We start from the raw sequence: 24,883 nt of genomic DNA on the forward strand, positions 1-24,883 counted from the left end.
TCTTCCAGCCCACATCAAAGACTCTAGTCTACTTAATAGCGGCATTTCCTCCAGGTATATTCTCACATTCCTGCACGGTAGTCATCCGGGGTGACTGAGCGTTTTAGCAAGCGAGCCTGGAGTCTCCTTTCTCCTCCTTGCCAGTTTAATGATCAAGGAAGCCAGCAGTAGGAAGGAAAAGGCCTATGGTGGTATCGATCTACAATCACAGACCCCATCGAGACAGCCAACATGCTGGTCCCTGCTCAGACCGGCTTTTATGCTCAGTTCTAATGAGCATAATGGGTGGCCTCTGTCCCCTGCCTTGGAAGCTCGTACTCCACGAACCCCGCGGGGAGATCGATAATGGTTTCCCTATGGGCCTCTTGAAAGGTATGACAGGGCAGGAACCAGAGAATCCTGACCTCAATCTCCTTGTTCCTCCCCATTCACTGTCTGTATAAAGCACTTGGGCAAAGCATGCTGGGATACTTTGACCGTTAAACCATTTTAAAACCGTTCTGTCAACCTGGTGGACAATCTACTCTAAAGTTCAATGACTTTCCATACGTGGTCAAAATTAATGAATGTGGCTGCAAATGCCATATCTTTCCAACTGCACCATGGACCTCAGACACTGCTCACTCCACCTAACCCCCAGCATTCAGCTACCAACGATCTTTATCAGTCAGCATTTATATCTCAAATTCATTGCTTCTTTGTCCTCGCACATTTAGCACTGCTGCAAGTCTCAACTTCTAACAGCTTACATACACTTGCCAGCTATTTAATCATGGCAGCTGCATCACCTGAACAGATTGTCCCACACACTGAGACACTTCCTTTCCCTTGGAGGAAAAGATGGCACATAACTGTAAGTAGCAGGTCTGATCGATTGAAGCTGCATATCTTCACCCCCATGTTTGGCATCATTAAGAAACCCATTGCCAAGACAATGGCCAGTGGTGGGGCTAAAATGGTAGAAGAAGACGGTCTCCTGGTGTCTAACCTTCTTTCTCACATCCCAGTTCTCTCTCAGCCTAAAATCGTTTCTGATCTACAAGCTGCAGACGGTGTAAGCAAGTATCTCTTACGTACCTCCCCGCACACACACCCCTCCTTGCCGTTTCAGATACCCAAGAACAGCAACCTGGTCAGGCAGTGGTGGAAAAGCAAGAAGACCGTGATGATGAAGAAATACTCAATCAACAGCAAAAACAACTTGCATTTGTATTACGTGATGACATGTCCCAAGGCACTTCACACTTCAACCTCACACCCGCAAACACAGCGGGGTGCTCCGGTTTCCTTCCGAAGTCCAAAGATGTGAAAGGTTAGGTGGACTGGCCATGATAAATTGCCCATGTTAGGTGGGGTTATGGAGATCGGTGAGGAAGTGGGCCTAGAGTGGGCTGCTCTTTCAGAGCGTTGGTGCAGACTCAATGGGCAGAATGGCCTCCTCCTACACAGTAGGGATTCTCGGATTCTATCTTGGAGGAGTCTGGCATGGACTTTGCACAGAGTTTGAATCCCATACTTTCCTTCATGACAGTGATAGCCAACTCAATTAGCCTACTTATGGACCGAACTATGATTCGTCTGATGGCCAATGTCTCAGTTTCCATTGCAACACAGGTAGAAAGCACTCCAACATCTGGGCTGCTGTGGACATTCAGGCTTATGTCATGCAAAGTCAGCTTGCTCTCCATTTTAGCTCAGGCTGCTGCCATCGTGGCCACGGATATCAGTGCTGAAAGGGGCTTGCAGGATGTCACAGCAGTCCAGCAATCTGTCCTCCAATACGTTACTATGACGACTGAAGTGCAGCCCCTGCGGGAGTGGCAGTGGCTCCACGTAAAACAAACCTGCTGCCCTCTCTCAGGAAGGCGGTATTTGCCACCCTAGAGCCTCCACTTCCTTACTGCTGGCTGTCAGCCAGCCACCTTGGAGATGGTGCAGCCCAGAGTCAGGGATCGGGATCGAATGCGAATCCTTGGCGCCGTGAGGCAGCAGTGCTAGCCACTGTGCCACTCTATGGTTTAATTTCTAAATTTGATTTGGAATGTTTATTTTGTGTTGGCTTTTACTTATGCGTGGCAGGCAAGTGGATGCTATGATCACAGTGCTAACAGTGACAGAGGGACGGTACTTGTTGTAGATACTTGTACTGCGTTTGGATGAGTTAAACGGATGGGTCAGATAGGGCTGTCTAGGTTGCCACCTTCCTCCTCCTCCTCTTCCTCATTCTGCTTCTCCTCAGTTACCATATTATTGATGGCAAGGACTGTGTCCTCGTAAGGTGAGGCTATGCTACATGCAGCAGGAACGTCACTGACCTCGAGAATCCTGCTGCTGAGTACTGTGGGCCTCCTCCTGAGCCGTTCTGGCAACAGAAACATTGCTTCAACACTCCAGTGATGTGCTCTACTACATTGTGCGGCTGCATGGTTTTTAATTACTACATGCTGCGCACGTGTACATGACGGCGCACCAGACCCATCGGCCATGTGTTCAGTGGATAGCCCTTGTCTCCAACGTCCACCCTTTGATTTGCTGTGGCGACTGAAATGCAGATGGCAAGGCAAATTACTGTAGGATGAGGACATTATGGCTGTTGCCAGGATATTGAGCACGGACATGATTTGCTGCATATGGCCGCTCACCAGCTGGGTGTTAAGGGAAAGGAATCCATTTCAATTTCAGTACATCTCCCAATTGACATGTGGCACCCACAAAGGGGAGTGTGTGCCTGTGTGTCAATGGCACACTGCACCATGGGAGAGCCTGCAATCCTCACAAAGCTGCATTTTTGCTCCATCTGCTGTATATTGGCAAGAAAGATTGGAATCTAGCCCGCTCCTGTTGAGAGCCTCTGTGAGGGAAAAGAGGGTGGTGGGAGACAAGAACTCTCTGCCAGGGAGGGTAGTATGAGGCGGGAAATCCCACAACCGTTAAAAAGTACACGAATAAGCACTTGAAATGTCAAAACATTCAAGGCTTTGGGCCAAGTGCTGGAAAGTGGGATTAGTATATATTTGGTGTTGTTTCGTCGGTGCAGATTCGATGTGCTGAAAGGCCTCTTCTGTACTGTATGATTGTATGCCTCTGTAAGTAGAAGTCAAACAGCAACTTCCCTGAAAGCAGTTGATGAGGCCTCTAAATAGTCCCAATAGGGATCCTTCCTGCTGCTGAATGTGAGGAACAGATGATGTTAGATAAAGCATTGAGCTCCAAATTGCAGCCCTCACCAATGTGGCGTCCAGCATGACTTGCGGCTGAATTGTGAACGTACGCCACGATCACCATTTTGGGCATCCAAGGTTACTCGATGTCCATAAAATGGATGCCACATATCCCAATTTGTGTTGTTCATTTTGCTTTTTGACTTACAAACTGCATTCCTAACCTAAAACATTTGTAAAACCCAGGGCGGAATTTGACGGAAACATTTCTAAGTTCATTTGTGGCGGGTTTTTCAGGGTGTTCCCGCCAGCTCAGCCGGCGAGCTCCCCATCGCTATCAAATGACACTTCGGCCGAGATTCACTGGCCTCATCATGCTCTGGCTCAAGCAAAACGAGGCGGTGAATAGCGGGAGAGTCAAAAAATGAGAACCGCGCGCGGTCCCAAACAATTTACGATGCAACCGGCCTGCTCCCGTAGGCGAAATCGGGATCTCGCCACAGCGTGGCAAGAAACCAATTATCGCCACTTAAGCCCTATCTCCATTAATTTAACGAGAACCACTCCATATCTAACGCCCTCCCGTGATTCAGCGGCCTCCCCAGCAAGTGATCACCCTGCGCCTAGTACTCCTTTCAGTACTCCTTTTGAAAAACGTGAACCTGGCGGAAGGGCTTCTGTGGGGAGCTGAGGAAGAGTGTAGCCTTCTTTGCTGTCAGGCAAAGAGCCCGGCAGTGGACCATCCACAGGGGTGGGCCGCCATGCGAGGCTGGGGGAAGGGGGAGGGCTGGAGGGGGCAACCACACACGACACCACCGTGCCAACCCCTGGATCGTGTGTACCTGTTCTGGGACAACCCCTGGCCCTGCCCATCTGCCCCACCGACCATCCATAACCACCACCGACTGCCGAGGCCTCTGGCCTTGTAGCTGAAGGCGATCACTAATAGGGAATTGGCAATCATAATAAAGTGAACACTTCACACAACCCAAGTGGATTCCCGTGGGTGGGCCATATAGCATGTGGGAGTCATTGCCTAGTATCCCAATCACACCTTGATGCATAGACACTGCGTGAACACTGCGGGAGAGAGCACCACACACACAGCAGCCCGAACACCCAGGGGATGGGTCACAGCTCCGAGGACATGTCCACGGCCGGAGGTTGGGTGAGTGCCACAGGGAGGGGGAGGTGCCTAGAGAGACGGGCCAAGGGTTCGGAGGTCAGCCCGCATTGAGGAAGAAAGTGGCAGAGACGTCATATTAGTTGTGCAAAAAGATGTTGATTGTGTTTTACAATTCCCCCTCCCCAGTCCTCTCAATGATCCTCAATGTGCTTCACCCTCCTAGCTCTACCACTACGCCTAGATGTATCCCCAGGATGTACATCAACCCCTGGCCTTCAATTCCTGGAGGCATCCCCGGGGGCCCTGTGGCTGAAAGGCCCCGGATCACTTGTCAGCGGCACATAAACAGACGTGCCACGCTGTCCTGTGTGCTGGCTGCGAAATGTGGCATCATCAGAGGGGTGGAACTTGGGGGAGCTGGTGGCCACCATCGCCACTCCATGGGACCGGTCTGGGTTGGCACCTGCCGCCCCCTCTTCCCGCTCAGTGTACCCACCCATGGGAATCCACTTGGGTTGTGTGAAGTGCTCATTTTACTAGGATTGCCAATTCCCTATTAGCGTCTGGGTTGGCACCTGCCGCCCCCTCCTCCCGCTCAGTGCACATAGGGCCCTGGGGTTCACCTTGGGACAGAGGGGTAGCTGGTTCGAGCCCCGGCTGCTCCTGCATCATCTGGACTAGCAGTGTTGGCCTCGGTGCCACGCATTGCCGGCGACAGCTCCATTGCTCGTAGCCTCTGGGACAACTCCAAGCGGTTATGGGATCTGCTGGAATTATGCTGACATCACCCTCTGAATGTCCCAGCCACACCCTAACATCTCCACCAGCTCCGGAATGACCTGTTCCACAGGCTCAGCATCAGGCTGGGATCCAGCTGGGTCCTGGGATGCAGCAGAGCTCCGACTGCTGCCTCGCCCTGGGGATTCCTGTCTCCACCTGATGTCCATCAGCAGCAGTGTGGTGCCCAGCAGATTGTGCCCCAGAAGCCTGACCACTAGTATTTCCCACCGAGGTGTGTGTATCCGCGCTGGTGGAGGGTGGGGATGACGACTGTGCAGTGACTATTATGGTGGCATCCTCGGAGCTCTCCTCCGAGGTGTTCTCTTGGGAGGCTGGAGAGGGTGCCACCCGGGATGGGTCAGCGCCGTCGGCTGGAGGTCCTGCGGGAGAATGGACTTGTGGTCAGTGAGAGGGATGGGTCAATCACTTAGGCAATGGCAACTCATGTTTGACAGGTCCTCCAGGTGGAGCCTGGAGTGGTTCCTCACCTCTGCGGCATCCGCCAGCCTTCACATTAGTGACCACAATGTCATCGGCCACACCGGTCACCTCCAGGACACGCTTCTCGAAGGTGATAAGGATTCTGATGTCCGGCACACCACCGTCAGCAGTCTGGGCCCTCTCCCAGCGATTGGAGGAGAGGTTTTCCTGAGGAGACACAGAGAGGGCATCGTTAGTCACATGCGTGGTTTACAGTGATGGGAAGGGGTGGTGGGTGGAGGGGGTGGAGGGAGGGTTGAGGGTCACATGGAGAGTTGGGGGGGGTGGAGGCTCCCGTGGGGCTGGAAAGGTCGCAGGGGGGTGAGGGGGGGTGGGGGGTTGGATCTACTCATTCGTGCTGCTCGGTGTAGATCATTGGCCTTTTTCCTGCACTGGAGGCCAGTCGTCCTGGTCACACTCGCGGCGCTCACAACGGCCGTCATCTCGTCGCAGGCAGCATTGGTTGCCCTATGGCTGACCGTCCTGGCCCCCACAGCGTCTAGGAGCCTCCCCAGGTCTGCGTCCCTAAATTTTGGGGTCGGTCTCCTGGCTGCCATTGTTGCAAGCTGGCTGGGGTTAGCTGAGCAAGTGCAGTGTAAGTGCTGCTCGACCTTGTTAGCGGGGGGCTGGTGAGCACGGTCCCGGCGAATCAGCTGGCGAGCCTTCGTTTGCAGCGAGAAGCCCGTGAGGCCTCGTTAAGTGGACCAATTCACGTTGAATAGCGTTGCCGGCCTCACTGGGACGAGCGCGGGAAGCTCGCGGCAGTTCCTGCTCGCGACAGGTCTGAGAAATGTTTCCAGAGAATCAAACCCTTCATGTCACTCTTTTGGAACCTGGTGAGTTTCCCACTGGTTTAGCCCACGCCTCATTTTTTTCAGCACAGGGGAGCTGAATTCAGAGATTGGACCACCATGCGGAAGGGTGGATCGGACCACCATGCGGAAGGGTGGATCGGACCACCATGCGGAAGGGTGGATCGGACCACCATGCGGAAGGGTGGATCGGACCACCATGCGGAAGGGTGGATCGGACCACCATGCGGAAGGGTGGATCGGACCACCATGCGGAAGGGTGGATCGGACCACCATGCGGAAGGGTGGATCGGACCACCATGCGGAAGGGTGGATCGGACCACCATGCGGAAGGGTGGATCGGACCACCATGCGGAAGGGTGGATCGGACCACCATGCGGAAGGGTGGATCGGACCACCATGCGGAAGGGTGCCTCAATCGCAAAGTGAACTTGTGGGTCCCTCACAGTCCCCCACCTATGAGTAATGTCACCCCCCCCGCCCCCCCCCCCACACACACACACACATGGGCACTACTCACTCCCACCAATGGAGGACAACCCACATTGATTCCCTAGGGGTCCCCCATCTTCAGGCCTCCCCACCTTCGTTACAGGCCTCCCCCTTCCAGGACCTCCAGCCATTACCCGAACCTTGACCTTCCAAAGGCCCCTACTTACCTGCCCTGCACATCCCCCCCCCCCCCCCCCCCCCCCAAACCTTCAAAACCCACCCATCCTCCTTCCATGGGTCTTGCCACCGCCGCCGCCAGGCCCTGGCCCTTGGCTGTGGCACCGGGAACTCTTGCACTGCAAGCCTGACACCTGGTCAGTGCTTCTGCCAACTGGGCAGTGCCAAGGTGCCCGTGTTCCAGGGGGAGGGCCAAGGAGCCACCCTGCACCACCCAGGGACATCTGACGGCCTGGAAGACCCCCTGGGTGCCGTTCCGCCTGGTCCACATTTGTGTGGACTGGCACTGAATGGAGCCCGGCTGCAGCCGGGAGGCTAGTGGATCCCAGGAGGCCCGTAGATCCCAGGTAAGCGAGCCTAAGTAGGTATAAAACCTACTTCGGCACGCACTGTTTGGTCACTCCCCTTTTGGGTGTGATTCCGATTCTGAAGCTTCACGGGACTTGAGTAGATCCCACTAGACGTGAAGGTTGCCCGGAACCCCCGAGAGGCCTCCCCTGGGATCCACTGGCCACGTTTCGCTCTCGCTCAGGCGCACCTCAGCCACAAAATCGCGACCCCAATCTTTCTTAACAATTAAAGCAGGGAAATATGGCATCAGACGTGAGTTGTTCTGCAATAGTCCCGTCTCCTATTTCAATTTTGTTTTTTACCAAACAGTTTCCAGCCAGTTATTGCGCATTAGCCCCAAAGGCAAGTTTGAAGGACTGGTGTTCTGTCCTGTTACATTGATCTGATATCTTAGTTCCCAAAGCGCAAGTCCATTTTAATTTGACTTCTTGTGAGGCTCAGCATCATGGTGTGACTGGTCTGTCTTTTAATCTTTAAACAGATATGTCACACCATGATTGACTGCAGGCACAAATACCTTACACTGTAGAACAAAGCTGGGCATTGTGCCATTCTCTTAACTATACAGTATGGAATGTGTCAGGAAGGATGGAAAACGGCATCATTGTATGTTGAAATATATACTTCACAAATACCTAGAAGATAAAGTGAATCCAGTTAAAGGCTGATTGGACAGTTACGTTTTCAAAGGGATGAAATTCTGCGGCACAGTGAATTGAAATGCAGTTGACATCCTTCACTGAATGAAAGCCATTAGAAAGCTTATTTTGGCTTGTGCCTAGAACTGCCGAGGCTGCACACTGCTGTGTATGTGTCTATGATCTCAACTCTGTATGTGGTGTCCTCCTGTTTCACTCATATGTGACATTTCTTTGTACAAATGAGCTCTTTGTGTTCAGATGTATTGCTGTTTTGTTCCGTTGCACTTAGGATTTGGGAGCCAGTAGGTGTGACTTCGCCCTGGGCAGACGGTAGCAGATTTAACTCTCATTTCGGCAATGGCTATCCCACATCTTTCCCCCAAACTGAACCTTTCTTTTGGTGACAAAGATAAAGGAGTGTGAGTTCACTCAGCAAACTTTTCTCTGCATGGACTGCTAACATTCAGAATCCCAGAGAGCAGGCTTGTAATCTGACTGATGTGCAGTCTTTACAGATCAAGCAAATATTGGTGACTGGCAGCGAGGGTTAGAACATTGTCCTTTCAGCACCAAGAGCTAGATTCACATTGTTTGAAATAAAGAAGTGAAAGTTTTCTTTTGCAGTTGTTGGACCTGGCCCCAGTGGGTGATCAGAAACTGGCCTTCCCCCGTACCTCCCAGGGGGCTTGACCCCTCAACTCTTTCATTTAAAAATTTCAGCCACAAAACAGGAAGAAAGGTTGCAGGCCGCCTGATAAATGATGCCCAACAAGACGATATTACTGTTACAACCCACAAGTAGCCTACGGGGTGGGAACAATTAACTTCCCCGTGGCCCTTGCAGAACTCAAGCTCCCTCCGTTGAGGGGGCGGGGGAACCTCTAAACTATGTATAACTGTGCCACATATAAACCATTCAGTTTAGGCACCGGCTAGAGAGAAGATTCAGTCGGGAACCACTGGAGCTGTGTATAATAGTAATTGTAAAATTGTTTGTTTCAACCTATTTGGTCTGGACTCTTGATTGCCCTTACAAAAATTACCTTCCCCCTCCCCCTTTTATTTTCAACCTATTTCCAACCTAGAGGCAGATTATAGGGGTTGACTACCACACAGGTGACACATGCAGCAAGCTAGGAGAGCAATTACAGCAAAAGTTTGATGTCTCGGATGACTGGTAGGTTTTCCCTGTGCTCTGTTCATAGGTCTGGCTGTTTGGTGGAGTACCTGAGGTTTCCTTATCCATGGTTACATAATTTTGAATGTTCTATCCAGCCAAACACAAAGCATGGTGGCATATTTTGCTGAGAATTAAAATGTCACACTGCCATTCAACAGTCAGGGTTGGATGGCAGTGAATGACATAAGATAGATCAAAACTGTGAACATCGAACTTTATTCTTTGCTATTTTAAAATGGACGTTTGCTGAACTAAAAGATGGCTGCTACAGATTACGTGACTGGCAAGTTTGGCCAACTATTCTGGAAGCTTCCAACAGAGGTTATAAGAATAAAAGAGTTCTACTCTCATCCTATATAAAAGAAAATTACTGCGGATGCTGGAATCTGAAACCAAAGAGAAAATGCTGGAAAATCTCAGCAGGTCTGGCAGCATCTGTAGGGAGAGGAAAGAGCTAACGTTTGGAGTCCAGGTGCCCCTTTGTCAAAGCTATAAGACAGAGAAAGTGGGAAATATTTATACTGTGGAGTAAGAATGAAAGATGAGTCATAGCCACAGAAGCCCAGGGAAACGGGGTGCTAATAGCCACAGAACCAAGGGGAAAAAGTGTTAATGGCAGTCCCCAGAGAGAACAAAAGATGTGAAAGGCCAAACAGCAGAGAAACTAACATCAGGGGGTAACCTGTGACAGATGTAGATGTGGGGGGAGGGGAAGCAAAGGCGATAAAGGGTAAGGAACGGTGGATAAGATGGGGGTGGGGGGGGTTAAATATATATAGAGAAAGACAAGAAAGAAATGGTAAAAGACAGTTCAAATGAAAGGGGATGAAAACAAATGGGTCGAGGTGGGGTAGATCTGATCATCTGAAGTTGAATTCGATGTTGAGTCTGGAAGTCTGTAGTATGCCTAACCGGAAGATGAGATGTTGTTCCTCCAGTTTGCGTTAAGCTTCACTGGAACATTGCAGCAGGCTAAGGACAGACATGTGGGCATGGGAGCAGGGTCTTGTGTTAAATGACAAGCAATGGAAGGTCAGGGTCCTGAATGCGCACAGACTGAAGGTGCTCAGCAAAACAATCACTCAGTCTGTGTCTGGTCTCTCCGATATAGAGGAGACCACATTGGGGGCAGCGAATGCTGTAGACCAGATTGAAAGAGGTGCAAGTGAAACGCTGCTTAACCTGAATGAGTGGATAGCACTGTGGCTTCACAGCACCAGGGTCCCAGGTTCGATTCCCTGCTGGGTCACTGTCTGTACGGAGTCTGCACGGTCTCCCCATGTCTGTGTGGGTTTCCTCCGGGTGCTCCGGTTTCCTCCCACAGTCCAAAGACGTGCAGGTTAGGTGGATTGGCCATGATAAATTGCCTTTAGTGACCAAAAAGGTTAAGAGGGGTTGTTGGGTTACGGGGTAGGGTGGAAGTGAGGGCTTAAGTGGGTCAGTGCAGACTCGATGGGCCGAATGGCCTCCTTCTGCACTGTATGTTCTATGTTCTGTGTAATCTCAGATCAGTCTACTGATTATTTCTATCCTGAAAAGAAGAACAGCAGGGTTCCCGGTTGATCAAACAGCCAGCTATTATCTCTCTACTCCTCAAACCCTGCTTTATTTTCAAAGCCTCCGACCATCAATCAGGCATTCTAGGTACCAAAGCTTCATTGAGCTGTATCCTCATTCGCTTTAAGAACTTCCGTGCTGCTGTCTTCAACCAGGGACTCGTCTGACTTCAACTCTGCCACAAAGGAAATTCCCCCTAGACTTTGATTTTCCAGACTCTGCAAATCACATGAATGAATATTCATTTCTGAGGTCCTTTCACTGTTGGCATCCACAGTTGCAAAAAGATTCCTTCTTTTCTATCCCCCATACCACATTTGCGTGTGTCTGTTGAAAACATCGCCCGAACTCGGCAATGCCCCACCCCGCGTTTGAATGTGATATCCACTAACCCGAGTTTATCAGAAAGAGAGGTTGTGGCAAGTTACTTAAACAATTGTACCACGTAAACAAGGTTTGGAGAAACTCGCCACAGTCTACTTTAAAACAATTTAAAACGCCTCTGCCTCAGGCCGTGAGAAGATAAAGAAGTTAAGTTTGCCCCTCTCTCCCCTGTCTATAGCATGTATCATTTAAAAAAGGTAGAGGGCCTGATACCAGGCGTTTGACCCAGTATCTCAGATTATCCGCAACTTTAAAAGTTCGGGGCCTGGTTCATGACCATTCTCAATTCTCCATCTCTGGAATTCTGCTTTAAACATTGAAGCATCTGTCTTTGATATCTCAAAACCCTTGGACAGATTCTGGCATTCTGTACTCCTAAACAAGTCTACTGTCCGCTGCCAAAAGAATTTTCATGGCTATTTAGACTTTTTCCATTAACTCAGGACTTTTGGAGAATGTATGGTTAGCTCTTCCATTGTCTCCTGCCTCTGCAATCTGTACTAGCTAGGCTTAATGACTTTTCCAGTCTTAGTTCCACTTTTCATTTATACAATACCGCTTCTCCTTGAGTACATTTACAGTCATACACTCACATATCTGTCATTCCTTCACTCAAGTGCAAGGTGGTCCCCTTTTTGTCTTTGTGGAGCATTCTCTTTCTTTGTCCTTGTACTTCATGTTTACTTATAAAAATCCACTAGTTTTCTTAATATTGTGTCTCAGTCATTTTTAATATTCCCTTTCAGTTTTCATAATTTCCCTTTTTCCTTCCTTCTATATTTCTTGGAGCTTTCTAATTTCTTCTCTCTCTAGATTTATTGTATGTTTCCAGAACATATTTTCTGCCCTAACCAAATGGAACTTTTAACTTTTTATTCCCCTATTCCTCATCAAAATGTTTACATCGAAAGGTGTGACGTATGCTGTATTTGTGCAGTAGATGTGATTCAAACCCTTCATCGAAAGTTCAAGTTAGATTGTTTCATTTCTAAGTACCCCTTTAATGACGTAAATAGAAACCTAGAGAGGTGGGACTCGCTCCCGCTCACCCTGGCGCGGCGAATGCTCACAATCAAAATTAACATGCTACCAAGATTCCTCTTCCTGTTCAGGTCCTTCCCGATCTTCATCCCCAAGGCCTTCTTCACCAAAGTAGACAAACTAATCATGACATTTGTCCCTAGGTTGTCCGGCAGCATGGTAGCACAGTGGTTAGCACAGTTGCTTCACAGCTCCAGGGTCCCAGGTTCCATTCCCGGCTTGGGTCACTGTCTGTGCGGAGTCTGCACGTTCGCGCCTTGTGTGCGTGGGTTTCCTCCGGGTGCTCCGGTTACCTCCCACAATCCAAAGATGTGCAGCTTAGGTGGATTGACCATGATAAATTGCTCTTGTGTCCATAAAGGTTAGGTGGGGATATGGTGGAGGTGTGGGCTTAAGTAGAGTGCTCTTTCCAAGAACCGGTGCAAACTCGATGGGCCAAATGGACTCCTTCTGCACTGTAAATTCTATTATTGTATGATTTGTGTGGAGCACTGGAGGGGAAGAACCCTAGGATCCATAAAAGCGTCCTACAAAGAAGGAAGAATATGGGGGGCCTGGCCCTTCCAAACCTCCTATTCTACCACTGGACGGCCAACGCCGACAGAATAAAGCGGTGGATCAAAGAGCCGGAGGTAGAATGGGTGAGAACGGAGGACCCCTCCTGCACAGGGGATGTCCCTCCGAACACTGGCCACGGCCCCACTCCCATTTCACCCAGCCAAATGCTCAAGAAGCCTGGTGGTGGCAGCCACGTTGAGGACGTGGGATCAACTTCGGGACTCAATCTGGGTGCAATATCCCACTATGGACCCCATCTGCAGAAACCATAAATTCACCCCTGCAATAAATAATAGATGCCTCCTTTAAAAGGCAGAGACAGGATGAAGGGGAACTGACAGTCGGGGGCCTATACTTAGATAGCAGACCAGCGACCCTGGGGGAACTAATGGACAAGCTCTAGCCCGCGAAAGGGAACGAGCTCCGGAACACGCAACTAAGAAATATCCTCTGCAGTAAGACCTCAACATTCCCCCAGCTACCTGGACACACCCTACTAGGCAGATTTCTAACATTGGACAACCTAGGGGACAGTAACTGCACTGACATGCATGGGCAACTGCTAGAGGAGGTAATGGCGAGACAGAGTACAGGACTGAGATAGAGAATCTGGTGAACTGGTGCGATGACAATAATCTCTCCCTCAATGTCAACAAAATGAAGGAGATTGTCTTCGACTTCAGGAAGAGTAGTGGAGGACATGCCCCTGTCTACATCAATGGGAACAAAGTAGAAAGGGTCGAAAGCTTCAAGTTTTTATGAGTACAGATCACTAACAGCCTGTCCTGGTACCCCCATGCTGACACTATAGTTAAGAAAGCCCATCAACGACTCTACTTTCTCATGTGGCATGTCAGCTCTGACCCTCACCAACTTCTATAGATGCGCCATTGAAAGCATTCTTTCTGGTTGTATCACACCTTGGTATGAAGTCTGCTCTGCCCAATACCGCAGGAAACTACAAAAGGTTGTGAATGTAGCCCAGTCCATCACGCAAACCAGCCTCCCATCCATTGACTCTATCTATAATTCCCGCTGCCTCAGAAAGGCAGTCAGTATAATTAAGGACCCCACGCACCCCGGACATACTCTCTTCCACCTCCTTCCATCAGGAAAAAGAGACCAAAGTTTGAGGTCACGTACCAACCGACTCAAGAACAAGCTTCTTCCCTACTGCCATCAGACTTTTGAATGGGTCTCCCTTGTATTAAGTTGGACTTTTCTCTACACCTTACTATAACTGTAACGTTATATTCTGCAGTCTCTCCTTCCCTCCCTATGTACGGTATGCATTGTTTGTACTGCATACAAGAAACAATACATTTCACTGTATACTAATACATGTGACAATAATAAGTCAAATCAAAAAAAAGAGGTAAATGTTACAATTAGGGCTTTTGAAGGAAGTCAAAGAAGAGATGGCAAAAAATGCGACTTCAATTTTTCAATCCTGCTTAAATTTTCAAATTAAGCGAGAGGAATAGAGGGCAATCAATGTAATGACCCTTCAAAAGTGAGGGAAGGATGGATCAGATGATTATAGGTCAGTTAGTCCAATGTTATTTGTGGAGACATTTTTGAATTCATAATTCGTGGTCCAATTCGTGAACATTTTAGAGAAACTTAGTGAAGAACAGACAGCGTGGTGTTGTTAAAGCCAAATCATCTTTCCCAAATCTGAATTCTTTGAATTGACTAAATGTGTAGAGAAAGGGAATTCATTGTCAATGTATTTCAGCAGGTATTTGATAAGGTCTGCCATGGGAGATTTGCCGTAAACATTCAGGTGAATAGATTAAGATAAAATATATAAGCATGGATAAAATGGCGGTTGTTAAGCAGGAAACAAAGGGCTAGATTTAACAAAATTATGCAAGGTAAGTGTACCTTAACAATACAGCTGCTGCGCATACAGGTGTGGCAAGGTGTTGCACAAACGGCATGACATCTATTTGCACCAATCTGGTTGTACACCTGCCCTATCGGCCAAGAAATTGTACAGTGAAAGGTGATGCAAAATGGGCATCCTACAGCATTGGTTGTGTAACTACTTAGTATGAACGTGATGTGATGTCTCTTCTTAAGGCATGCCATGTCATCTCAACTCTTCCAATGTGGTACTGACTCGTAATCCATTCCAGGCTCTTATCTGATATTTGGCAATGGTGTGCACAGATGGTGCTGCTTGTAAGACCTCATGTTAAACTGAGATTTAACTGTTTGAGGAAGTATGAAGAGAGTTTAATTTGCTCGGAGATAGTATCAATTTATGGTTTCTTTTACCATCTGGCTGGTTTTCTCGAAACTGTCACTTGCTGCTTTTTTTTTGTGTTGTTGACCCAAACCGTCAGTTCTTTATTCATCGTGTTTGTGTGATTTCAGTGCGCCAGCACTAAGTCAGCAGTGTGCTCAAAGAAATGAGTATTTACTGTAGAAAAATTCAGTGTGGATTGTGATATATAAAAAAATTGGATTATTGTAAGTTCTTGGGTGTGGTATTCAGTGAAAGGAGTTGGTAGAATTTTATTTCTAAGGATTTATTCCATAAACAATAACAGAATGTCCATGATTTTTTAAATTCGTCTTCACGAATATTTCCGCTCAGTAATCAAAGCTCAATTTTCTGCCCATTCACTATGGATTGGTGGAATTGTGCTTTGCTCGTCTTTGGTTTCAAAAACTGGAGAATGAAACTTGGTACATTTTAGCACCTCGCAAACATTCTCTAAAAGAAAGGTTGCAAAGCGATGGTAAATGTGCACTTTTAAGAAATACCATTGGCCTTTTCACTGCAACAGTTGCTTCCGTCAGCAAACACCTGTCTTGATACTCCATTTGAAAGCTCATTATGTTTGTGTTCTTTCATTTCCCCTGTCCCCTATCTCACCTTTATACGTCGCCACATCAAACAGCTTGCTCAGGCAGGTCGCACCACACTTTTGCATATGTCAAGAATACATTGCTATCACAGCATCTTTTGTATTTTTCCATGTTGCAGATGGTGCTTATTAGCTGTGCGCACTTAGCAGCAGCACTCTAATGCCGTGCTTGTGATTTCATCATGTTGCTTAGTTCCCAATCTCTTTCAGTTGCTGAAGAGAATGGTTGGTTGGGGAGCAGGTGTTTTCCTGTTCTGTGCAGGAAAGAGAGGAAGGAAGAGGAACAATCAGAAGAGTCATCTTAGAGCAGCTCCTGCATGGCTTCTGCTGCTGGCTGAAAACAACACTAGTCTAGTCTGGGAGAAAGATTTTACCATATAGTCCAGGGTGGGATATTCCAGTGTTTTCTCTGGCGGCGGAGGCCCTTCATAAACCCCCACCCCCCACACGCACACGCACACACATCGCCCCTTTTGTAGGGCACAGCCCCCCTCAGTCCCCGACCCTTGGCAGTGCCAGAGTGGCAGTGTCAAGGTGCCAGACTGGCAGTGTCAAGGCCTTCAGGTGCCAGCGGGAACGCCAACCCAGGTCCATGACCCCCCAGGTGACATTATGCCTGGTCCACATTTGTGTGGAGTAGTACTAAACGGCGCCCTGGCGAGTTCTCCCTGACAAGGCCGTTAGGTCCCAGGCGCCGGTAGAATCTAGCAAATGCGCATTTAAATAGCCAAATGGATTATTTAAATATGCATATCTGGATCTCACCCAGTGAAGGCAAGATCCAGATTGCAATGTCTCGCATGGTGCAGTTGAATCACTTGAGACTTTTCGAGCGTCGTGACCGTGAGTTTCAACACCCTTGTCCCGACACCAAGTCGGGGGCCCAATATATAATTAACCATTTTAGATCAATGAGTCAATCTTGAAGGGACAATCTATCAGTAAGTGAATTATTTTTCCTGTGACTTTATTTACAGACCCTGTGATGAACAACACCGAACAGTGAAGGCAGATGGGTATGTGGACAACTTAGCGCAAGCAGTCAGAATCCTTCTCGAACATCTACACTAGCAACTTGAACACTGGATGAACAAAGAATGGGAAGTCATAAACAATTTACAAATTAATTTGCTCTTTGGTTGCTGAGATGTAGAGCAACCCTTGAGATTACATGCCTCCCAAGAATTAGCATTGCTTTTTAGGATTTGGTGATTGTTGCTGAGCAGTAAATATTGGATTACTGCCGAAATGATGTACTTATGTATAGTTATGTAGATTCTGATAAACCTAGGTTATCTGTAAATCACACTGCTAAACTCTGAAGAAACATAATTTAAATCCAACATTAATGTTTGCCATTTCACTAAGTTTTTCTCAAGAACTGAACATTACCAATTTGCCAAGTCAAACAATGGAAAATATAAATGTTATTTTGAAGATTTCTATTATACTGTAATTCTTTGCAACTGAGTTTGATTGCGCTCAGCTGGTTAGAGTATTTTGACTGTAAAGGTTAATAGATAACGGGGAAAAGAACCACAACTTTTGTTAAAATCTAGTGACCAGAGAACATGAGGTCACTCACAAATCTCAAAAGCAAACTTGCCAGACAAATTCAATACAGAAAGCCCGTGTTCCTGTGCTAGATTGAGTGGCATTAAGGACAGTTTGGATGTATGTCTGTTTAATTTAATATAGTTAGCTTAAACATAGAAAATAAATCTATAAGTTGAAAATTTTTTGCGGTGTGAACTTTTTTTTAAAAATGTTTATTAAGGCATTTATAAATAATCATCAAACAAAACCACAACTAGGATGAAAAAGATAACCAACAGATAACAGGAGAGCACAGCATAACTCAATAAATAGCCAACAACCGCACCCCGCCCTCCTTACTGTACGCCCTCCCAGCCTCCACTTTTTCTAATAAACTCTAATACCAACCCCCCTCCCCCGCTGACTTAACTGTCCTGGAAGAAGTTAGTGAATGGTTTCCATCTCTGAGCAAACCCTTCCATCCCATACCCCTGGTCTCAGAGGCTCCGAGTCCCTCCACCCCAACAAGATCCGTCTACCAGAGAGGCAAAAGCCAAGAAGTTGGCCTCTACCGCCTCCTGGACTCCTGGGTGTTCCGACACTCCAAACACTGCCAATTCTGAACTCGGAACCACCTTCACCCTGACATCATGTCAGCAAACCCCCGCCAAAATCCCTGCAACTTCGCACAGGCCCAAAAACATGTCAACATTATTTGCGGGCCCTCCCACACACCGCCCACACCTATCCTCCACCCCCTCAAAGAACCTACTCATTCCAGCCACCGTCATATGCGTCCTATGGCCTGCCTTAAATGGAATGAGACTCAGCCTGGCACACGATGAGGACCAAGTCACCCTCCTCAAGGCTTCCTCCCATAACCAGCCTCCAGATCTCCCTCCAGCTCCACCTCCCAACTTCGCTTAACTACTCCTATCGGGGGCAGCAGGGTGGCGCAGTGGTTAGCACTGCTGCCTCATGGCGCCGAGGTCCCAAGTTCGATCCCAGCTCTAGGTCATTATCTGTGTGGAGTTTACACATTCTCGCCGTGTTTGCATGGGTTTCGCCCCCACAACCCAAAGATGTGCAGGGTAGGTGGATTGGCCACGCTAAATTGCCCCTTAATTGGAAACAAAAAAATTAATTGGGCACCTAAATTTTAAAAAAAAATACTTCTATCGGATCGCCCTCCCAGTCCATCAATTCCTTATATATCTCTGACACCTTGCCCTCTCCAACCTCTACTTTCGACAGCACCTTGTCCTGCAAACCCGGATGCGGCAGATCAAGAAAGGACGGCTCATAATTCCTCACTTTGTTTGGCATCTGTAATTATCTGAACCCATTTCCAGTGGGCAGCTCATACTCATCCACCAGTTCTTCCAAATTCGGGAAGCAGCCTCCACGAACAAATCTGCAAACATCTCGATTCCCCCCCGCCGCCAACCCTGAAAACCCACATCCAGTTCCCCCAGAGTAAAGCTGTGATTCCCACAGATCGGGGCCCAAACCGAGGCTCCTTCAAGCCTCCAGTGCTGTCGGCACTGTCTCCACACCTTCAGGGCTGCCACTACCACCGGGCTTGTGGAGTACCTGGCCGGCGAGAACAGCAGAGGTGCTGTCAACAGTGCTCCCAAACTGGTCATCTTACAAGAGGCTGCCTCCATCCGCTCCCAAACCGACCCCTCCCCCACTTCCCATTTCCTTACCATATAGCCATTTCCTTACCATGGCTATATTTGCCGCCCGATAATAATTACATTTGGGAAGGCCAACCCTCTACCCCCCTCCCTCGCCCTCGCTCCAACCATGTCTTCTTTATCCGAGGGGCCTTTCCCACCCACACAAATCCCAATATCAATGACTTAACCTTCTTGAAAAAGGGCTTGGGGATAAAAATCAGGAGGTTCTCATCTTTATAGACTGCACCCGCCCCGCCAATGACAACGGAAGCACATCTTATCTTTTAAATTCTCCCCCCGTTTGCTCCACCAGCTGAGCCAGATTCAACTTGTGTAGTTGTTCCCACCTGAATACCCAGGTACCTAAAACTCACCCCCACCACCTTAAATGGCAACTTGCCCACTGTCCTCTCCTGCTCCCTCGCCTGAAGCGGAAAGACCTCATCTTCCCCATGATGCTTGTGAACTTAAATGATCTTCTTCTTAGGAGTCCCTTAGAGTTGAGAATGACTTGCTTCCACGCTAAAAATCTGTTCTCAGGTGAGTCCAAAGCACGACCTAAAGTCTCTGTCACAGGTGGGGCCAACGGTGGTTGGAGGAGCGGGTGGGCGGGGTGCCTGGCTTGCCAAGCGCACCTTTCGCTGTTGATGCTTGGCTTTAGCTTGGTCTTGGCGATGAAACTTCAAGTGTTCAACTCCTCAGATTCTTTTCCTTCACCTCAGGCGGTCTTGGGCCAAGTGTTGGTGGGGATGTTGCACTTTTAATAATTCTTATTAATAACCTTTAATCGTAGATTTAGATTTAAAGTAGATTTATGTTAACACTACATAGGGTAGTTAACTACACAAAGGGTAAGGTTAAGGGGGGGGGTTGTTGGGTTACGGGTATAGGGTGGATACTTGGGGTTTGAGTAGGGTGATCATTGCTCGGCACAACATCGAGGGCCGAAGGGCCTGTTCTGTGCTGTACTGTTCTATGTTCTACAATAAAGTTATTGTGAAAAGCCCCTAGTCGGCACTCTACAGCGCCTGTTCGGGTGCACTGAGGGAGAATTCCGAATGTCCAATTCACCTAACAGCATGTCTTTCGGGACTTGTGGAAGGAAATCGGAGCACCCGGAGGAAACCCACACAGACACGGGGAGAACGTGCAGACTCGGCACGACAGTAACCCAAGCTGGGAATCGAACATGGAACATACAGTGCAGAAGGAGACCATTCGGCCCATCGAGTCTGCACCGACCCACTTAAGCCCTCACTTCCACCCTATCCTTGTAACCCAATAACCCCTCCGAACCTTTTTGGACACTAAAGGCAATTTAGCATGGCCAATCCACCTAACCTGCACATCTTTGGACTGTGGGAGGAAACTGGAGCACCCAGAGGAATCCCACGCAGACACTGGGAGGACGTGCAGACTCCGCACAGACAGTGACCCAGCAGGGACTCGAACCTGGGACCCTGGCGCTGTGAAGCAACAGTGCTAGGTACTGAGGGTGTCCTTGAAGTGTTTTTTCTGCCCGCTGGGGTTCGCTTGTCTTGTTGAAGCACTGAGTAGAGTGCTTGTTTCGTGTCAAGCATGCAGATGATATGGCCTGCCCAGCCACTGATAGTGTTTTGCTGACCTGGTTGGCAATGTATAGGATAATTGTACTACTTATAGTTATTGTTTGAAAATCTATAGAAGAATAAATTTATTAGAAAAATCTTTGGTGGAAAAGTACTGAGAGAAATTTAATTATTTTACCTTGCAGCTGAGACATCAGGAAATTCTAATAAGTATATTACGTTTGGGCTTTTGCACAACTCGCTCCCTGTATCCACAGCTAACTACAGCTTCCTTAAGAAAATCTATGACTCCTGTTATCTAAAAGGTACCACTCTTTTTCACAACACTTCTAAAGTTGTGAGCCTTGAGTTATCCAAGTCACATGCATTCTTATCATTCATGTTTGAGTTCTAGCAATATTTAGCTGAGGTAAAAATCACATGATAAGTGTATTGGAGGACCAACGTTGAACAACCATCAAATGGAGCTCCAAACTTATGACCACTGTTCAGATATTCATACACCTTTCACTGATAATTTGTTGGTTCCAATGGTCACTAATTTCGGAGTGCTTCGGGTGGTCTGCTCTAAGAGACTGAACAACGGCATGATTGTAATCCACTCTTTCTAAACCTGCAAGTTTCCCATCTTGACAAAGTGGAGAAAGATTTTAGGTGGGTAATAGGGAGTTTACCACGGGAAGAAGCCAGCAGGCAAGTCGTATTATCGGCAAGCTAACTATGTATTTGCAAATGTGTGGTAATTGTGTACCACTCCTACATATTGCTATATTCTTTTTCATGTTATTGTCATGCATCAGAGAATACAGCCTTGCTGGGGGAACTTCATATGAACTGTAGTGACTTCAGCAGAGTGTTTTGAACGGGGTTCAGTTCTCCATCTTGTATTAGCAACATCCCAAATAAAACCTCATTGTAAGAATCCAAGAGTGTGGCACCTCCTTACCTTTTCTCTTTGTTGAAACTCAAGAGATGCCAGAAAAGAGAAAACTGGCGATGGCGATTGAGGCAAGAAAACAAAAGTGCTGAAGAAAAAAATCATCGACATTAACAGCGGAGATGGCGTTTAGAGTGGAGAAAGATTCTCGGGACCGGACACACATTGGGCGAAGCACAGCCGCCGAGGCTGACGGTTTTTAGAAAAGATGGAACGCAACGTAAGAAAAACTGCAGTTCGAAACTTGCTTGCTGTTAAATCTGGTCGGGTTTGGACTGCAGGAATCGCACACATGTGAAGCTAAATGGGCTGTGGGAATGGAGTTCAGATGTCTTTTGACTCTACAGGCCACTATTCCGGAAAAAGTTAAACAACAATCTAGGGGCAGCACGGTAGCATGGTGGTTAGCATAAATGCTTCACAGCTCCAGGGTCCCAGGTTCGATTCCCGGCTGGGTCACTGTCTGTGCGGAGTCTGCACGTCCTCCCCGTGTGTGCGTGGGTTTCCTCCGGGTGCTCTGGTTTCCTCCCACAGTCCAAAGATGTGCGGGTTAGGTGGATTGGCCATGCTAAATTGCCCGTAGTGTCCTAAAAAAAAGTAAGGTTAAGGGGGGGGGGGGGGGGGGGGGGGGGGGGGGGGGGGTTGTTGGGTTACGGGTATAGGGTGGATACGTGGGTTTGAGTAGGGTGATCATTGCTCGGCACAACATCGAGGGCCGAAGGGCCTGTTCTGTGCTGTACTGTTCTATGTTCTAATCAGACAAAATAATGTTTCTAAATTGCTTCGTGGATAAGGGAATCGCTTGCTCCATACATCCAAAAGAACTAGAAGGGAGGAAGTTGATTGAAGTATAGACCCTAGGAGCTGCATCTGATTGGCGGGAAGAACTGCCGCCGTGGATTCATTTGTTGAAGATTGAGAGACGTTGAACTCATATGACAAGAGATTCCAAATGTATCTCATAGCAGATCAAACAGCGGAGGACCTAAAGGTCATAACTTTTCTCAGTTCAGGAGTGCTAACATTTTTATGGTGCTATAAAACTTAGTTCGTCCAGCAAAACTGGGAGAAAAGACCGATAGCGAACTAATGAAGATTTTAGAAGGGCATTTCTCTCCTAGACTGTTATTAATTGCAGAAATGTTTTTGTTCCACTGCCATAATCAGGAAGAAGGTGAAAGCATTTTACAATTCGTAGCAACTTTAAGAAGGGAAGCAAAATGCTGCAAGTTCCGTAAAACACTAGACAACACTCTTCGTGATAGACTGGAATATGGACTCTGCAGTGAAGCTATTCAGAGGAAACTGCTTCCTGTAATTGGCGTAACTCTCAAAGTTGCTGTGGAAGTTGCCAGATTTATGGAGCTAGCAAGTGAAGTATGGACTGGAGCAGGGGGAAATATTTAGATACATGCAGGTTCAAGACTTTGCCAGAAAGGAGATGCAGAGCTTCCCAGTAAAGCCGGCTTTCACATTGCTGGAAGAGTTGCTGACGAAGGGACTGGAGAAAGGGGTAGTATCGGCGGTTTACGGGGCTATTTTGGAAGTGGAGAAGGTGCCGCTGGAAGGGATCAAGGCAAAGTGGGAGAAAGAGTTGGGACAGGGTATGGAGGAGGGGTTTTGGTGTCAGGTGCTCAGGAGGGTGAACGCCTCCACCTCGTGTGTGAGGTTGAGGCAGATACAGCTGAAGGCGGTGCATAGAGCACACCTTACAAGGGGGAGGTGGTGAATAGAGCACACCTTACAAGGGGGGAGGTGGTGAATAGAGCACACCTTACAAGGGGGGAGGTGGTGAATAGAGCACACCTTACAAGGGGGGAGGTGGTGAATAGAGCACACCTTACAAGGGGGGAGGTGGTGAATAGAGCACACCTTACGAGGGCGAGGATGAGCCAGCTCTTTGAGGGGTAGAAGATGTGCGTGAATGTTGCGGGTGGGGGGGGGCCACAAACCACGTTCATATGTTTTGGTCGTGTCCAAAGCTGGAGGAGTACTGGAAGGAAGTTTTTAGAGTAACCTCTAAAGTGGTGCACGTGAAACTGGACCAGGGCCAGTATGTGATAATGGTGACTATGGGTGATTCCTGATTCCTTTTTGTCATTTGTTTATGTTATCGTGCGAGCTAATGTTTGAGGGTTTAGTGGGAGGATGGAATTGTTGTTATTGACATGGGGTTGACATTGCATTTGTTACTGATTATTGTTTATTGTTGGATGTAAATTTGGGTGAAAATGTGAAAAAGGAGGAGATTAAAAATGCTTTCTTAAAAGATCTATGGAACTAGCAACAAAAGCTTCACAGGTAGGGGCTGGAGCGAATATCCACAAGATGGCGACCATTAGATACAAGGCTGCAAGGGTACAATCATGTCAACAACATGCACAGGTTGGACACTCAGCGAGGAATGCCGGACTAGAGAAAATAAGTGCAAGACCAGTGGCAAGAAGGGCCACATTGCCAAAGCATGCTGGGCTCAGCAAACATCACCAACACCAAGGATGTGCAAGAAAAAAAGCACATCTAAGCAAAAATATGTCTACAAGCTAGCAGGCGAAGTTCAAGACCACTCGGGCAACGACACACCCGAACAACTTCAGGAGCTGAAATTAGGCGTATTGTTGGAGGATCAACAACATTTTTGGGCATTCCCAAAATCTGATGGTAACAAAGTCAAAATGCGAGTGGATATGGGTACAGCTGTATCATTGATACCTGAGACAATATATAATCTGAAGCTGAAGCATCAGCTTTTAAAACCATGAACTGTTATCCAAAGGACGTACACAGAAAAGATTGTACCATTAAAAACAATACATTGTAGTAAAAGTAGAAATAAATGGCCAAACAGCAAAGAAGTTGCCTCTTCACGTCTGTGGAAATTTTCCTGCTTTATTTGATACAGCATGCTTGGGAAAAATTAGACACAACTCGAGAGCAGTGTATTAATTAACGGATTCAAAGAGCTACCTACAATAACTTCTGAAGAAGTATTCAAAGGTGTTTGAAGATTCATTTGGCTCCAAGACAGGAGTTGAAGTTCAACTTAAAATCAAGCTGAACGATTCACAAAAATATCTCAAAGCTAGAACTGTACCATGCGCCATCAGGCCAAAAGTAGAAGAACTAGAAAGACTAGTCCAAACAGGAGTCATCAAACCAGTTGCTACAAGCATTTGGGTAACACTAGTAGTTCCTGTATCGAAACATGATGGCTTAATGAGAATATATGGAGATTTTAAAACAACTATTAACCCAGCATTGTGCACAGATCACTCCCATTGCCGTTGATTAAAGATTTGTTTGTTGGACTTTTTGGAGGGCAGAAATTCAGTCATATTGATCTTTCTCAGGCGTATTTACAAATGAACGTGGCTACAAAGTCACAGCCGATACTCACTATTCTGACACACAAAACATCTGTTCTGTTACAAGAGACTGCCATTTGGAATAACATCTGCTCCTGCTCTTCTTCAGAGATCCATGGATCAAATTTTGAGTGGGCTAAATGGAGTGCAATATTATTTAAATGATATTCTCATCA

General features: G+C 47.6%; 1 protein-coding gene across 1 annotated transcript in view; it reads left to right on the plus strand.

Annotated features, from left to right (window-relative positions):
- Window positions 1-17,358, plus strand: part of LOC119979616 (phospholysine phosphohistidine inorganic pyrophosphate phosphatase) — a 164,696-nt gene extending 147,338 nt beyond the window's left edge. Inside the window, exon 7 of the mRNA XM_038822104.1 lies at window positions 16,597-17,358. Coding sequence (XP_038678032.1) covers window positions 16,597-16,690 — 94 coding nt within the window. The 3' untranslated portion in view covers window positions 16,691-17,358. The remainder of the gene's footprint in view (window positions 1-16,596) is intronic.
- Window positions 17,359-24,883: the final 7,525 nt, after the last annotated feature.

This window comes from Scyliorhinus canicula, chromosome 16, assembly GCF_902713615.1.
Source record: "Scyliorhinus canicula chromosome 16, sScyCan1.1, whole genome shotgun sequence".
NCBI lineage: Eukaryota > Metazoa > Chordata > Chondrichthyes > Carcharhiniformes > Scyliorhinidae > Scyliorhinus > Scyliorhinus canicula.